General features: G+C 42.7%; 1 protein-coding gene and 1 long non-coding RNA gene across 2 annotated transcripts in view; one reads left to right on the plus strand and one right to left on the minus strand.

Annotated features, from left to right (window-relative positions):
* Positions 1 to 14,699, plus strand: part of APOB (apolipoprotein B) — a 39,489-nt gene extending 24,790 nt beyond the window's left edge. Inside the window, exons 23-29 of the mRNA XM_004274849.3 lie at positions 36 to 223; positions 693 to 838; positions 2,626 to 2,999; positions 3,515 to 11,074; positions 11,455 to 11,569; positions 11,668 to 11,854; positions 12,759 to 14,699. Of these exons, the coding sequence (XP_004274897.1) occupies positions 36 to 223; positions 693 to 838; positions 2,626 to 2,999; positions 3,515 to 11,074; positions 11,455 to 11,569; positions 11,668 to 11,854; positions 12,759 to 14,399 (10,211 nt within the window). The 3' untranslated portion in view covers positions 14,400 to 14,699. The remainder of the gene's footprint in view (positions 1 to 35; positions 224 to 692; positions 839 to 2,625; positions 3,000 to 3,514; positions 11,075 to 11,454; positions 11,570 to 11,667; positions 11,855 to 12,758) is intronic.
* Positions 14,700 to 14,819: 120 nt separating this feature from the next.
* Positions 14,820 to 18,036, minus strand: part of LOC125960903 (uncharacterized) — a 38,352-nt gene continuing 35,135 nt past the window's right edge. Inside the window, exons 2-3 of the long non-coding RNA XR_007471055.1 lie at positions 15,570 to 15,646; positions 14,820 to 15,463 (exon numbers count right to left, since the gene is read on the minus strand). This is a non-coding gene — a long non-coding RNA (uncharacterized LOC125960903). The remainder of the gene's footprint in view (positions 15,464 to 15,569; positions 15,647 to 18,036) is intronic.

Genomic DNA, 18,036 nt, shown 5'->3' on the forward strand with positions numbered 1-18,036 from the left:
CACTACTGACAACTATTTCACGTGTGTGTTTTCAGATGAAGAGAAGATTGAATTTGAATGGAACACAGGCACCAACGTGGATACCAAAAAAGCAGCTTCCAGTTTCCCTGTGGATCTCTCTGATTATCCTAAAAGTTTGCAAATGTATGCCAGTAGTCTCCTGGATCACAGAGTTCCTCAAACAAACATGACTTTCCGGCACATGGGTTCCAAATTAGCAGTTGTAAGTACACATCAGCCAGTCAATAAATACACAGTTATAAGTGCTAATTACATAGTCAGCTCTGAGTTAGGTGAAAGAGTATCCAGAGATGGATAAGGCATGCTTCCTACCCCCAGGGAATTCCTGGGGAGAAAAAGAAGCACTCACGTATGCATAGTTACCCAGTTACACAAGGCTATGTTTTTAAATACCAGATGAATACTACTAAGCAGAAGAGTTACCTAAGATATCACAGGGAGCTTCAGGACACTGACTAGGGGTTTGACTATGCTACGTATTCCTTTTATAAAATACAGGAAGAGATTAATTACTGACAACCAAAATTCATAATTTTTATGATTTATTTTTTAACTTTGAGTATACCGTCCTGCTTAGTGATCGAGCTGCCAAATACGGATTCTCACCTGATGTTAACTGTGTTTGATGCCCACCCATGCCCATTGCTTTCAAAACTTCTATTATTTTGTAGGCAACAAGTACATGGCTTCAGGAGGCATCGAGGAATCTTCCTTATGCCCAGAATTTACAAGATCATCTCAGTGGCCTACAAGAGTTGTACCTCCAGAAAATGGAATTGCCAGACTTCCACATCCCAGAAAACCTCTTCTTAAAAAGGTAAAAAGAGGAACCAGAAAAATTTCTTGAACCATGAAAAGTAAATGGAAGATTTTACTTAGCATGATCTAGACTTCTTTTAAATTTACATTTTTAAGGGAAACAAGGTAAGCATTTTAAGGAGATTAGTAACTGTCACATAAACATTGTGGCATTTTCGCATTTTTAAATATGAGGTCAGAATGTGAATGCCAACCCAGTCGGAAAAAAAAAAAAAAAAAACCTAAGAAAGTAATTAGGAGATGCTGGTACTTCCACCGTAAGATGTTTTATTCACTTAGTTTTAAAACTGAATTTGAAAGCCATTCACTTTTCCTCTGCTGTAAGTGAACTCGCCTTATGCTCAGGATCAGGATATACTCATAATCGTGAAGAATTCAAGAGTGGCTGGCAGACTTGTTGGCTACAGGCTTGCTGTTGAGCTCACAGGGTCAGAACAGCCATTGGGCATGGAATGAAGGCACATTCTGAGAGCATATGTCACTTTAGCAAAATAGCATCATCCTTATGGGGAAGTCAGATTGGAAAATGCTCGGTCCCCTTCTGTACTTACAGAAATACATGTGATGCTTTGATTTCTGTCATGAAAATTTAAAACTCAGAGCATGAGCTGAAAAGACTACAGTCTGTTCTGGATTGGCTGTTCTCTGTGTTATCCTCAGGGTTTAGAAAACAAGTGGCCTGTGTCACATGGGCCTTTCCATAGTCTGTGTCTGGGCAGCAAAGTGTAATAGGCCAGATAAGTGTGTGAAAGGGCTAAAATCTACCAAAACAGTCATATGGACAAAATATGAAGATAAGAGAAAAAAAGTGGCAGCTTCAGAGGACCCAGGAACCTCTTCCTTCACTCCTAGTGTTTCCAACCAACAGTCTTGTCTGTGCTGTGCTGAAAAGGCAGGACCACAGGACCTTAGAAGTGGATGGGGCCTTATCAAGCATGGGATCTCATCATGAATGTTGGGATCTGGATAGGCAGCATCCAGTCCTTGACGGAGTAATGCAATGAATAGTTGTTTGTTTACTACACTTACACTCTGCCATCCTACTTTCCTCTTGTGAGTTGTCAAAACAGTCCATTGTATGTGCATAGTATGGAAAAGATTGGTATTTTAGGTATTTTTTTCTCATTTCATATCCAAGACCAGCTCTGTGAGATCAGCAGAAACGGTACTGTCATCCTCACCACACAGATAACATCACTGAGACTCAGAAAGGCGAATTCACTAGCACAGCTCCCACTGATTGCTGATACTAACGTTATAACTCAAGATTACTGATGCCCATGCCTGTGCTCTTTCCACATGTCAAGATGCCTCAATTCAGTTGAGCAGATACGTATCAAGTATCCCGTGTGCCGTACTAGATTAGACTAGGTGCAGTGAGAAAATAAAAACTGGATAAGGTGTAATCCTTCCCCCCCACAGGAAGACACTGTGTAGACACTGACAACTGAACAAATAAGTGCTAGTTATATAAGCAGATTATGAAAAGATCTTTGAGATAGGTGGAAGCGACTGTGTCACTATAAGAACAAGAGAAATTGACTGTGACTTAGATGGGATGGTAGAAATAAGGACACAGCTCTTGGGAGGGATTTGAACGGATGTGAGTGTTTGTAGGTAGAGGTTAAAGCCAAGGGACGCCAGGCCCGGGGAGCAGCAGGAGGAACAGTGCAGTGCAGGATTGGAAATGAGACACATGCACTATCGCTCAGAAGCTCAGGTGGCAGAGAACTTCGAGGGCTTGCTGTCTTACTGTGGGGACATTGTCTTTGCTCTTCATTTCAGTGACGGTCGGATCAAATACACCCTGAACAAGAACAGTGTGAACATTGAGATCCCTTTGCCTTTTGGTGGCAAATCCTCCAAAGATCTAAAGATGTTAGAGACTATTCGGACACCGGCCCTCAACTTCCAGCCTGTGGGATTCCACCTGCCATCTCAAGAGTTCCAAGTCCCCACTTTTACAATCCCCAAGTTGTATCAACTGCGGGTGCCTCTCTTGGGTGTTCTAGACCTCTCCACAAATACCTACAGTAACTTGTATAACTGGTCCGCCTCCTATACTGGCGGCAACACCAGCACAGACTCCTTGAGCCTCCAGGCTCAGTGCCATGTGAAGGCAGACGCCGTGGTCGACCTGCTCTCCTACCATGTGCAAGGTGAGCCCTGCCCAAGGGGAGGTTCACAGAGCGAATTTGCTGCAGGTTCCAATGGGCTAGCCTCCTCTGGGAAGGGAAAAACTTGGGCTTTCTTGCAGACATTGTTCTTGCTACTTGGAACCCTATTCTTTTTCCTTCCTCCCTTCCTTCCTCCCTCCCTTCCTTCCTTCGGAAATATGTATTAAACACCTATGTATCAAGCATTCTACTAGGCAGTAACAGAGAAAACAGATAAACTGGCAATTAGAATTCAGTGTGAGAGGTGCTGTGATAGGGTATAGTGTGTAAGGTACAGTGGAGGACAAGGGAACCCAGCAAGGTCTGTGGTGGTCAGGGAAGGCCTCCAGGAGGAATGCCTTTTGCTATCAGATTTTGTGCTCATGTTATAAATGGAGGAGACTGTTGCACAACTGACCAAGACCAATGGGACTTCCTTATTGAAAGACTTTCAACATAGAAATTGTTGTGGAAGTGCATGACTTCATTTAACCAATGTGTTTTGATTTTTATGCTAGGATCTGCAAAAACAACGTATGACCACAGGAATACACTCACGTTTTCGGGTGATGGGTCTCTACACCACAAATTCCTGGATTCACACGTCAAATTCAGTCACGTGGAGAAAACTGGAAACAATCCAGCCTCAAAAGGTTTTCTGACATTTGATGCATCGAGTGCCTGGGGACCACAGATATCTGCTTCAGTCCATTTAGACTCAAAAAAGAAACAGCATTTGTATGTCAAAGAGGTCACGATTGATGGGCAGCTCAGAGCCTCTTCGTTCTACGCTAAAGGTGTATATGGCCTGTCTTATCAGAGGGATCCTACCACTGGCCAGCTAAGTGGAGAATCCAACATGAGGTTTAACTCCTCCTACCTCCAGGGCACCAACCAGATAACAGGAAGATATGAAGATGGAACAGTCTCTGTTACCTCCACCTTGGATCTGCAAGGTGGCCTCATGAAAAATACCGCTTCCCTGAAGTACGAGAACTACGAGCTGACTCTGAAATCTGACACCAATGGGAAGTATGAGGACTTTGCCACTTCGAACAAGATGGATCTGACGTTCTCTAAGCAAAGTGCATTGCTACGTTCTGAGTATCAGGCTGATTACAAGTCACTGAAGTTCTTCACCCTGCTTTCCGGATCACTAAACTCCCGTGGTCTTGAGTTAAATGCTGACATCTTGGGCACTGACAGAATTAATAGTGGTGCTCACAAGGCAACACTAAGGATTGCCCAAGATGGAATGTCTACCAGTGCAACGACCAACTTGAAGTATAGTCCCCTAATGCTAGAGAATGAACTCAATGCCGTGCTTGGCCTCTCTGGGGCATCCCTGAAATTAACAACAAATGGCCGCTTCCGGGAACACCATGCAAAATTCAGTCTAGATGGAAGAGCTACCCTCACAGAGGTGTCACTGGGAAGTGCTTATCAGGCCATGATTCTGGGGGTCGACAGCAAAAACATTTTCAACTTCAGAATCAACCAGGAAGGACTCAAGCTTTCAAATGACATGATGGGCTCATACGCTGAAATGAAACTTGACTACACAAACAATCTGAACATTGCAGGGTTATCACTGGACTTCTCTTCCAAACTTGACAACATTTATAGCTCTGACAAGTTTTATAAGCAAAATTTTAATCTACAGTTACAGCCCTATTCCCTGGTAACTACTTTAAACAACGACTTGAAATTCAGTGCTCTGGATATGACCAACAATGGAAAATTACGGCTTGAACCTCTGAAGCTGAATGTGGGTGGGACCATAAAAGGAGCCTACCAAAATAATGAACTAAAACACATCTACACTCTTTCTTATGCTGACTTATCAGCAAGTTATAAAGCAGACACTGTAGCTAAGGTGCAGGGGGCAGAGTTTAGCCATCGGCTCAACACTAACATCGCTGGGCTCGCTTCAACCGTTGACATCAGTACAAACTACAATTCAGACTCCCTGCATTTCAACAATGTTTTCCACTCTGCAGTGGCCCCATTTACAATGACCGTCGACACGCATACAAATGGCAATGGGAAACTGGTTCTCTGGGGACAACACACTGGGCAGCTGTATAGCAAATTCCTGTTGAAAGCAGAACCTCTGGCCTTTACTTTTTCTCATGATTACAGAGGATCCACAAGTCACCATCTCGTGTCCAGGAGGAGCATCAGGACTGCTCTTGATCACAAAATCAGTGCCCTGCTCACTCTGGCCGAGCAGACAGGCACCTGGAAACTCAAGACCCAATTGAACCAAAATGAATACAGCCAGGACTTCAGTGCTTACAACACTAAAGAAAAAGTTGGTGTTGAGCTCAGTGGACGAGCCCTGGCTGACCTCACTGTGCTGGACTCCCCTATTACAGTGCCACTTTTACTCAGTGAGCCCATCAGTGTAATTGACGCTTTAGAGCTGAGGGATGCTGTTGACCAGCCCCAAGAATTCACTCTTGTTGCTTCTGTAAAATATGATAAGAACCAAGAGGTTCACACCATCAACCTCCCATTCTTTAAAATCCTGCCAGAATATTTTGAGAAGACTCGAGAGGTAGTTATAGGTGCACTGGAAGCTATACAGAAAGAATTGAAACACATCAATATTGATGAACGCATGAGGAAATACACAGCAGCCTTGGACAAACTCCCACAGCAAGTTAATGATTATCTGAATGCATTCAACTGGGAGAAACAAGTTTTGAGTGCCAAGGAGAAACTAACTGCTTTCACAGAAAATTATAGAATTACAGAAAATGATCTGCAGATCGTATTAGACAATGCCAAAATCAACCTTAATGGAAAACTATCTCAGCTACAAACATATGTGATACAATTTGATCAGTATATTAAAGATAATTATGATTTACATGATTTTAAGGCAGCTATTGCTAAGATTATTGATCGAATCATTGAAAAATTGAAAACTCTTGATGAACGTTATCATATCCGTGTAACTGTACTAAAAGAAATCCGTGATCTGTGTTTTTTGATTGAAAATATTGATTTTAACAAAATTGGAAGTAGTACTGCATCTTGGATTCAAAATATGGATACTAAGTATCAAATCAGAATCCAGATACAAGAAAAACTGCAGCAGCTCCATGTGCAGATTCAGAATGTAGACATCCAGCACCTTGCGGACAAGGTCAGACAACAGGTTGAAGCTGTTGATGTCAGAGTGCTCTTAGATCAGTTGAGAACTACAATCTCATTTCAAAGAATAAAGGAAATTATTGAGCATGTCAAATACTGTGTTACACATCTTTTTGAAGATTTTGAAGTAATTGAGGAAATCAATGCTTTCAGAGTCATGGTCCATGAGTTCACTGAGACATATAAAATAGACCACCACATCCAGGTTTTAATGGATAAGTCAGTGCAGTTGGCCCACCAATACAAGCTGCAGGAGACTGTTCAGAAGCTAAGCAGTGTCCTACAGCAAGTCAAGATGGCAGATCTTGTTGAGGAATTGATTGGGTTTACCGACCATGCTCTCAGGCAGCTTGAAGCATTGTCTTTTAAACAATTCATTGAGGAAATAAACAGATTCCTTGACATGCTGGTAAAGAAGTTAAGGTCATTTGATTACCACCAGTTTGTAGGTGAAACCAATAATAAAATTCGTGAGGTGACTCAGAGAATCAATGGTGAAATTCGGGCTCTGGGACTTCCACAGAAAGCTAAAGCACTACAGCTGTTCACAGAGGACGTCAAGGCCACAGTCTCAGTCCATCTGGAAAACCTAAAGGCCACCAAAGTAACCTGGTTCCTTGATTGGTTACGGGTTTCTGTAGTTCACATGAAAGCCAAATTCCAAGACACCCTAGAAGATATACGAGACCGAGTGTATCAAATGGATATGCAGCAGGAAGTCCAGCGATACCTGTTCCTAGTTGGCCAGGTTTACAGCACACTTGTCACCTACATTTCCGATTGGTGGAATCTTGCTGCTAAGAACCTTACTGACTTTGCAGAACAGTATTCTCTCCAAGACTGGGCCAAAAACCTGAAAACATTAGTAGAACAAGGGTTCACTGTTCCCAAAATCCAGACCACCTTTGGGACCATACCTGCCTTTGAAGTCAGTCTCCGTGCCCTTCAGGAGGCTACATATCAGACTCCTGACTTCATTGTCCCCCTGACAGATCTGAAGATTCCATCCGTTCAGATCAACTTCAAAAAGTTGAAAGATATAAAAATCCCATCCAGGTTTTCCACGCCAGAATTTACTGTCCTCAATACCTTCCACATCCCTTCCTTTACAGTTGACTTGGTAGAAATAAAAACAAAGATCATCAGAACCATTGACCAAATGCTGAACAGTGAGCTGCAGTGGCCAGTCCCAGAAGTGTACCTGAGGGATCTGAGCGGGGTGGACACGGTTCTTGCTAGAATCCCTGTGCCAGACTTCCATTTACCAGAAATCACAATTCCAGAATTTGTCATACCACATCTCAATGTTACAGATTTTCAAGTTTCTGACCTTCACATACCAGAATTCCAGCTTCCCCACATCTCACACACAACTGAAGTACCTACTTTTGGCAAGCTGTATGGCATTTTGAAAATCCAATCTCCCCTTCTCATATTAGATGCAAATGCTGACATTCAGAATGTAACTGCTTCTGCAAACCAGGCAGAGATTGAGGCTTCTGTCACTGCCAAAGGAGAATCCAAATTAGAAGTTCTCAATTTTGATTTTCAAGCAAGCGCACAACTCTCAGACCCTAAGATTAATCCACTGGTTCTGAAGGAATCTATGAGGTTCTCCAGCAAGTACCTGAAAATGGAGCATGAGAGTGAAGTGCTATTTGTTGGAAATGCTACTGAGGGAAAATCAAACACAGTGGCAGGTTTACACACAGAAAAAAATACACTGGAGCTTAGTAACGGTGTGCTTGTCAAGATAAATCATCAGCTTACCCTGGACAGCAACACAAAGTACTTCCACAAATTGAACATCCCCAAACTGGACTTCTCCAGCCAGGCTGACCTGCGCAGTGAAATCAAGACCCTGTTGGAAGCTGGACACCTAGCATGGACTTCTTCTGGAACAGGGTCCTGGAAATTGGCCTGCCACAAATTCTCAGATGAGGGAACACAGGAATCCCAAAGTAACTTTACTGTGGAAGGACCCATCACGTCCTTTGGATTATCTAATAAGATCAATAGCAAACACCTAAGAGTAAACCAAAATATAGTTTATGAATCTCGCTTCCTCAACTTTTCTAAATTTGAAATCCAGTCACAAGCTGAATGCCAGTACTTGGGCCGCAGTGTTCTAACTGCTAAAGGTATGGCGCTGCTTAGAGAAGGGAAGGCAGAGATAACTGGCAACCACGATGCGCATTTAAATGGAAAGGTTATTGGAACTCTGAAAAATTCTCTTTTCTTTTCAGCACAGCCACATGCGCTTACCGCATCCACAAACAATGAAGGGAACTTGAGAGTTAGTTTTCCATTAAAATTGACAGGGAAGATAGACTTTTTGAATAATTATGCACTGTTTCTGAGTCCTGGTGCCCAGCAAGCAAGTTGGCAATCAAGTGCCAGGTTCAATCAGTATAAGTACAATCAGAATTTCTCTGCTGGAAACAATGAGAAAAGCATCGAGGCCCACATAGGGATAAATGGAGAAGCCAACCTGGATTTTTTAAACATTCCTTTAACAATCCCTGAAATGACTCTACCTTATACAAACCTCACAACACCCCAGGTGAAAGATATCTCCTTATGGGAAAAGACAGGCTTGAAGGAATTCTTGAAAACAACAAAGCAATCATTCGATTTAAGTGTAAAGGCTCAGTATAAGAAAAACAAAGACAAGCATTCCATCCCAGTTCCTCTGGCTGGATTTTATGCATTTATCAATCGTAACATCAATTCCTTCAACAGGCATTTCGAGACAGTCAGAAACAAGGCATTAGATTTTTTTATCAAATCCTACAATGAAGCAAAAATTACATTTGATAAGTACAAGGTTGAAAAATCCCTCAACCAGCAACCCAGGTTCTATAAAATTCCTGGATACACTATTCCAGTTACCAACATTGAAGTGTCTCCATTCACAGTGAAGATGTTGACATTCGGGTATGTGATCCCCAAAGAGATCAGTACCCCCAGCATCACCATCCCGGGTTCTGGCGCCTACGTGCCCTCATACACATTAGTCCCGCCATTCCTAGAGCTGCCAACCCTTCATGTCCCTAGGAATCTTCTTGAGCTTTCTCTTCCAGAGTTCAAGGTATTGAGTACCACAAACAAAATTCTAATTCCAGCCATGGGCAATATTACCTATGATTTTTCCTTTAAATCAAGTGTCATCACACTGAATACCAATGTTGGTCTTTATAACCAATCAGATATTGTGGCTCATTTTCTTACTTCCTCTTCTTCTGTCATTGATGCACTGCAGTACAAATTAGAGGGCACCTCAAGTTTGACAAGGAAAAGAGGGTTGAAGCTAGCCACAGCTTTGTCTCTGAGTAACAAACTCGTGGAGGGCAATCATGACAATACTATTAGCTTCACCAAGAAAAACATGGATGCATCCATGACAACAACTGCAAGAGTCCAAATTCCACTTTTGAGAATGAATTTCAAGCAAGAACTTAATGGAAATACCAAGTCAAAACCTACTGTCTCTTCATCCATTGAATTGAAGTATGATTTCAGTTGGCCCCATGTGTACACTACTGCTACAGGGGCGTTTGACCACAAGCTCAGCTTAGAATGTCTCACCTCTTACTTTTCCATTGAGTCATCTACCAAAGGAGGTGTCAAGGCTTTTATCCTTTCAAGGGAATATTCAGGAACTCTTGCCAGTGAGGCCAGCACTTACTTGAATTCCAAGGGTACTCGATCTTCTGTGAAGCTGCTAGGAGCTTCCAAAGTAGATGGTATCTGGAACCTTGAAGTAAAAGAAAATTTTGCTGGAGAAACCACTCTCCAACGCATATATGCCATCTGGGAACAAAATACGAAAAACCATTTACAGCTAGGGGGCCTCTTTTTAACATCTGGAGAGCATACAAGCAAAGCCACCCTGGAACTTTCCCTGTGGGAAATATCAGCCCTTGTTCAGGTCCGTGCACGTCAGCCCAATTCCCTCCTTAATATCAATTACCTTGGCCAGGAAGTGTCCCTGAATGCTAACACTGAGAACCAGAAAATGAGCTGGAAAAGTCAGGTCCAGGTTCATTCTGGGTCTCTCCAGAACAACATACAGCTTTCCAATGGCCAAGAAGAGGCACGCCTTGACATGGCAGGCTCCTTAGAAGGGTACCTATGGTTCCTCAAAGATGCTGTCTTACCAGTTTATGACAAGAGCATGTGGGACCTCCTAAAGCTGGATGTAACCACCACCAACGATAGGAAACAGTATCTCCGTGCTTCAACTGCCCTTGTATATACCAAAAACCCCAATGGCTATCCTGTTTCTATCCCCGTGCAAGAATTGGCTGATAAATTCATTATTCCTGGACTGAAACTAAATAACCTAAATTCCGTTCATGTCACACCTACATTCCACGTCCCCTTTACAGATCTTCAGGTTCCATCCTACATACTTGACTTCAGTGAAATAAAAATCTACAAGAAGCTAAGTACTTTGCCATTTGCCCTCAACATACCAACACTACCCAAAGTGAAATTCCCCAAAGTTGATGTGTTAGCACAATATTCTAAACCAGAAGTCTCCTCAGTTCCCTTTTTTGAGATAACTGTGCCTGCATCTCAGTTAACTGTGTCCCACTTCACCCTTCCAAAAAGTATTTCAGTTGGCAGTGCTGTTTTGGATCTAAATGTGGTGGCCAGCAACACTGCAGACTTCGAGTTGCCAACAGTCACCATGCCTGAGCAGACTATTGAGATTCCTTCCATGAAGTTCTCTGTACCTGCTGGAATTTTCATTCCTTCCTTTGGAACACTGACTGCACGTTTCGAGGTGGCCTCTCCCTTGTATAATGCCACTTGGAGTGCTGGTTTGAAAAATAAAGGGGATCACGTTGAAACATTCCTGGATTCCACATGCAGCTCCACCATTCAGTTCCTGGAATATGACCTAAACGGTAAGGAAATTTCCTGCCTCCCCTACACGCTTTATTTCTTCAGTGCGAGTTGTGAATAAATAATTATGTATTTAGATATGACTCGAAGCAAAATTGCTCTCTATAGCAAAATTGAAAAGAGGCGGGAAGGAGACACATGTATACCCCACATGTGAAAACCATCCTGTTGAAAACCTACTGACACTGCTGAAGGATAGGTTCAGAGAAAATAGATTTTTCTGTAATCATTTTAGGACTAAAAAGGTCTCCTGTTTTTTTAAGTGAGGACCGCATGTTTCAAACATATAAGACAGTTAAGATAGAATTCTCTGCTTTCACAATGAAAATGTTTATATCCTGCAGTTACTAATCTAATGAAATATAAAATCTTTCCCATACAGTCGTGGGAACACACAAAATTGAAGGTGGCATGTTAGTTTGTAAAACTAACGGATCATTTGCACACCGTGACTTCAGTGCAGAGTATGAAGAAGTTGGCAGATATCAAGGACTTGGGTATGGAACTTCTATTTTCATCTCTTTTCCAGTCATTGTGATGTTTGCCATCTCCACATCCCTTTCGTGACAGCCCATGTGCTTTCTTTTGCTTTCAGGTACTGGAATGGAAAGGTCGACCTTAACATCACCAGCCCGACATTAACTGATGTCCGTCTGCGCTACCAGGAAAGCGAGAACCACCACTCCTCCTCAGTAGCCTCCCCAGCCATAGGCACTGTGGTCATCGACATGAAGAACATTAACGATACCTTACTGAGATGGAACCTCTACTACCGCCCTCAGGTGAGTCCCATCTAGTGGGTTACACACCCCAAGAGCAAACAGAGAATATGGGCAGGTAATACAAAGTATTACCTAGGGGCTTTCCCAAACTAGGTGCAACACAAGCAATGAGCAGGTTGAACTTCTCTTCTGAGCTATTCTCCAGAACGTATTAGGAGTCTTTTATTGATTGTATTACATGCACACATGACCTCGTATGACCACTATTATTTTATTACATTTGGGCAGTTCTAGAAAGATGAGAGTTTTGCCTCATCACCTAAATCATGGAAAAACCCTGCCATATGCTGAGTACATTTTTCAGACTGGGGCTTCTTGGAGTATTTGAGGCTTCAAAATTCTTCCCCACAGTAGGATTGTTAGATGTGCCAGGTTTCTCTCATGTACTTTACAAGCTCTGCCAGGGCCCAGTCAAAGATGCCATCAGTAGAGGAGAGAAAATAATCGGGTTCTGTCATTAAAGTTTATCACAGGCTTAGAGGATGGATGGCCCCTGATATTGGGCTTCTAGGTCTCTGCTCGGTGGGCCCTGGACTTTTTTCTTTTTTGTTACTTCTCCTTTCTCTGAATTAGTCTCTCCCTGTGTTTTTCTCCCCGTTCTTTTCCTCCTCGTCCTCTTCTGATCTTCAGGCCTAGAAAGGCCTGAATGTTAAATGTTACTGTGTAAATGCCTTACATAATTTTGTCCTTTCTGGGGCATGTGTTAAAGAGGAATTAACAAGAGTGTATTTGTTTAACCGTAAGACAAACACATGAACTGACATATGAAAGATAAATCCCCATCAGAATATGAAAGATCCTCTGATCTTTACTTTTAACTGCTAATGAAGTTTTAGTGTAGTATATTATGTGAAATCAAGATAATTGAAAACATGTTCTTTTCATCCTTTTTTGCTGGTTTTAGTCCTCTCCAGATAAAACACTCAACATAGTCAAAATTGAGATGAGGGCCCCGGAATCAGATGATGAAGTTCAGATTAAAGCTAACTGGGAAGAAGAAGCAGTGTCTGAATTGCTAAGCTCTCTCAAAGACAATATGCCCAAGGCCATGGGGGCCTCTTATGACTATGTCAACAAGTACCACCAGGAGTACACGGGACTCGATCTGAGAGATGCTTCTTTAAAACTGAGAAGAGGTTTGCAGAACAGCGCTGAGCAGGTGTATCAAGGGGCCGTGAGGCAGATTGATGAGGTGGACGTGGGGCTCCGAAGGATAGCCAGAGGCACCACTAATACCTACCAGCAGTGGAAGGACACGGCCAAGAGTCTGTACCAGGAACTGTTGGCTCAGGAGGACCACAGTGGTTTCCAGAGACTCCAGAAGAAGGTGTTTGACAGCTTAATAGGAGTTACTCAGGAATACAATGTGACAGTCAACCGTGTGATTGACTCGTTCATTGATTTCCTAAAGTCCACCAGATTCCAGCTCCCAGGAAGAGCCGGGAACTACACTGAAGACGAACTCTACACTATGGTCCTGAAGAAAGTAGGTAAGCTACTGTCCCAGGTACATTCAAAGATCCATAGTGGGTTAGAAATACTGTTTTCCTATTTCCAAGACCTGATGGAGAAATCTGAATTAATCAAGGACCTAAAGAATAAATTTCCCTTTGATTCAGTGTACTATCAACTAATAGGTATAGGCTCAGAGTATGGAAAACTGTTGAAATCTTTATCACAAGAGATCCAAAAGGCACTTAGTGACCTCCAGTCTGTCAAGACTACAGAGATGCTAAGTAATCTTAAGAGGTTTCTACAAAGCATTTTCCAGGAGATAGAAGAAGACCTTAAACGCTTGAAGGAGAAGAAATTTACTGATCTCATTAATGATATCCAACACGACATCAGCATAACCTTCGACACATTCATTTCATTTGTTTTTAGACTCCTGAAAGAAAACCTAGGTCCTAACTTTGGTGAGTTTAATGAACTTGTTCAAAACAAACTTCAGGAAGCCTCTCAAGAGTTACAGCAGCTCCATCAGTATGTGCAGGCTCTTCGCAAAGAATATTTTGATCCAAGTATGGTTGGCTGGACAGTGAAATATTATGAACTTGAAGAAAAGTTCATCAACCTGATCAAGAAGCTAGTAGATGTCCTTAAGGACTTCCATTCCAAATACACTGTCAGTGCTGCTGGCTTTGCTTCCCAACTCTCAAGTCAGGTTGAGCAACTGGTGCAGAAAGATTTCCAGGAATATCTGAGCATCCTTGCCGATGCAGATGGAAAAGGGAAAGAGAAGATTGCAGAGCTTTCTACCAGTGCTCAGGAAATAATTAAAAGCTGGGCTGTTGCAGTGAAGGAAATCATCTCTGATTACCGCCAGCAGTTCACATATAAACTACAGGATTTTGCAGACCAACTCTCTGATTACTATGAAAAATTCATTGCTGAGTCCAAAAGATTGATTGACCTGTCCATTCAAAACTACCACATGTTTCTGAGATACATCATGGAGTTACTGAAAGAGCTACAATTGGCCACAGTCAATGGCATGAGCCCCTACATAAAGGTTGCTCCAGGAGAGTTTACTATCACCTTCTAATTTTTTATAGCAATTCTCATTTATTCTTCTGCTCCAATTAAACTTCCACATAGTAGGGAAAAAATTCAAACTGTATGTATTAATATAATCATCCACCAGCCAGCCCTGTAGCAGGGAGCTGACTACAAGCAGAAACACATATGAACTGGACCTGCATCGAAGCTGGCATCAGATCTCTGAGGGTCTCTGAACTCTGGGAAATGACATTTTTTGCAAGTTAAAGAAAACCAGGATCTGAGTTATTCTGCTAAACTTTGGGAGAGCGAGAACAAATAAATAAATTCTTTACTGTGTCTCATACCACTCAATGTGACTCATTCATATTGAAAGATAGAGAAATGAGGTAATTTATTCAAATGTCTGGCATTTCAAAACCTCTAGAACACACACTGTTTTGAGTGATAGGGGAAAAGGAGAATTTAGGGAGGGAAACACTTTGCCACCTTGAAGAAAGTAACTGATCTCAGAGACTGTATTTGCCAAGTGAGAATGAACAACTATTTGCAAAGGCTTTCACATAATTTGACCCACAGGAGCATCTCAGTATGTGCCACACAACCTTCCTCACCAACCAGTCTGCTTTTGCCAGGTAAGGCTCTCTGCTAGGCTCTGAGATAAACCATCAGGCCCTTTATTTGACTCACCTGCCAGCAGTGGAAAAGGAGTGGCTAAGAAAGAAGTCCTAACGGCAAGGGCTTCATGGCAGTAGGGATCCCAGAAGGCTCCCTGCGGCTCGGCCAGGATCCATTCGTGGCAGAGGAAGTAAGGGTGGGAGAGGAGACTTGGGACATGGGTTCCTAACATTTCTGGGACCAAGCATACATTAATGCTCTTGAATTTCTTTATTTCTCCAAGCTTAATATCCAGTAATCCTAAGTGTAATCAAAACCCAAGCGTTTCCCCTACTACATCCACTCACCTCAAACTCTGATTTTAAACACTGGCAACATCCAGTCAGAGCATCCAGGATGAGCTCTGGTGAGGGAAGGCTGCAGAGAAGCCGTGCAGCCCAGCTGTCCCTAATGTCATCGGGAAGGTCAGCGGTAACTTGCATTTCAGCGGCACTGGAGGACAAAGGAAGGGTGTGACCTTTGGGGAATAGGAAATTGGAGACCACCCCAAGTCCTACATGAGACCTGTTTGGAAAAGGCCCTTTTTATCCCCAGATACCTTCAAGCTGCAGCATTCTTTCATAAAGCCTTCAAATTCCCTTGGTAAAGGCCACTCTTACAACGCACAAGCGTTACCTGGAAAAGAAAACACATTAGCCTCTTGGTACCTTAGCAGGATTCTTCTGTCTAGAACCGAGGAGCCAGAAAGAGTCATAGGGAGGTGGGATATGTATGGATCTGGTGCTCAAAGAAAGTCTTTTGGCTAATGAATCAATAGATGGATGGATGGATGGATGAGTGGATGGGTAGATGGATGGACAGATAGTTGAGTGAATGAATGAGAGGGTAGATAAGGGGTCAGTTCCAAGCGCGAGATAAGGGGAGAAATTAGGCCCAGGTCCCACAGCAGCACGTGAGCGGTTCCAGACATAACTCTGAGACTTTCCCTGACGAGCTGTGAGCAGCAAGGATCTACTGAGTGTTCAAACTGAAAGGAGGCCTGGGATTATGGCTTAATTTGGAGGGAAAGGAGGAGTCCAAGCTTCCTGGTGCTCACGTGGCCATATCTGTGTCTGGGGCATGAGAGGAGGAAAAAATAGACACAAATTCAAAATGATCATAGAATCACACAGTGCCACCTGTTCAGTTCCCTGACTGGTATCCCTTATACGAGGTGCCCCTGGCTGGCTTAGAGTATCTTTATCATGCTCAGTAAAGTTGGAAGAAGGGATCTTTGGCAGGGCTTGGACTTTGCTTGTCCTCTACCTTGGTCTTCCACTACATATCAGGATACTTCTCTGGGTTCAGTTAGTGGCTACATTCCTTACTTGTTTGGAGCTTTGAGCATCTTATTTCCCCTCTGTGAGCTTCAGTTTTCTTATCTACAAAATGAGGATAATATCTATCCTACCTGCCTTGAAAGGCTGTCCCATGAAAATCAGTTGAAATAATAATGTGAAAGCGTTTTGTAACCTTTAATGTTGTGTAGAAACGAAGTGTTATTATTATTAGATGATTATTTAAACAAGTTTATGGCAAGGAGAGAGAATGGAGACAAGGAGAACTGGCCAGTTTAGTGAACATTTATTAAATGCTTCTATGTCCTAAGCACAAAAGCTCTACAGAGGAGACAAAAATCAGCAAGACACAGTTCCTGGATGTCTGTCTGTCCATCTGTTTATCAAAGGTGGAATGTGTTGTCGCGTGATGGGTATAAACAAAGTACTATGAAGGCTTTATAACAGGAAAGGATAAGAATCAAGAAGTTTTCATGGAGACCATTGAAATGGATCTTGAAGTTACATAGACTTTAATAAGAGATAAGGGAGAAATGACATTCTAGAAGAAGAAAATAGCAAATAAAGATAGATGGGTGTGTTTGAAGGTGGCCAAAGCACAGAAAAGTCAAGGGGAGACAGGACTGGAAAGGCAACAGAGGTCTTGAAAGCTGGAGTGAAAGGTGGTACTCTCTTGGCTGGAGAGGACATCCAATGAAAGTATTTGAACAGGAGGGTGTTATGGGTTGTGACTTAAGAAAACTGATAATGGCAGCTCTTGCAGGATGAATTGTAATGAGATGAATCTGGGTATGAGGCTGTTCCAAGGTCCAAGTAAAAGATGCTGAGCATCTGAGCCAAGTCATAGGTGCTGCAGATGGTGAGGACCGGTTGGATACAAGAAGCATCATGAGGACATACGACAGAGCCAGGGGGCTGACTGTTTAGGACAGAAGGGATGGGTACAAAAGCTATTAGAACTGAGCTGCCTTGAAAACTCACTGGAACCAAAAATTGGAGGGGTTGCTGGAGTGACCTGAAAACAAGGAAGAACGACTAAAGCAGACTTCAGAGTTACGAAATTTTGAACCTGCGTAACTTGAAGACCTATGGGGCATCACTAGAAATAGGAGAAACGTGTTGAGGGTAGACTATTAATGTAAGGCATGGACTCACAGATGATCAGTGACAGCTGGAAAGGGAGTGTGGGATCGCATGGTGAGTTTCAAGTTGCAGTGGTATGTCCAAGCAGAAGTATCTCCAACATTAAATTGGAAATGTGGGCTAGAGGAACAACATCCAAAGGAATGGGGACTAAGGGGAATTTTAACCAATTGTATTGATTTTATGTCTTTATACGTACCTTTAGAAACATAACAAGAAAACAAAGTTTGTCCTCTTGTACAATTAATTGGCCTATTGACCTGAGAGTGAGCCAACATGTACGTGTCCTGAGAACATACTGTGAGATGACTCGGAAAGCACTACTATAAACACAGCTATTCCTCCCGTAAAACAAATATCCAAAGTTTAAAACCAAAGGAGAAATAAGATAATGGCGCCCAGCCCAGGTCCCTGGAACTCTGGAAGCGTGATCAAGCTGTGTGCTTTGGTTTGACTCCCAGGTCCTGCCTTCGACAGTGGTGCTGTCCCCAGAAGAAACCTTGTGATCGTTGGGTCCACTGAGAGTGGGCACCACCAGGTGCATTTGGAGCCCCCTCAGTTCTCTTTGCTTTTCACCTGGCGGCT

The sequence above is a fragment of the Orcinus orca genome, chromosome 13, assembly GCF_937001465.1.
Source record: "Orcinus orca chromosome 13, mOrcOrc1.1, whole genome shotgun sequence".
NCBI lineage: Eukaryota > Metazoa > Chordata > Mammalia > Artiodactyla > Delphinidae > Orcinus > Orcinus orca.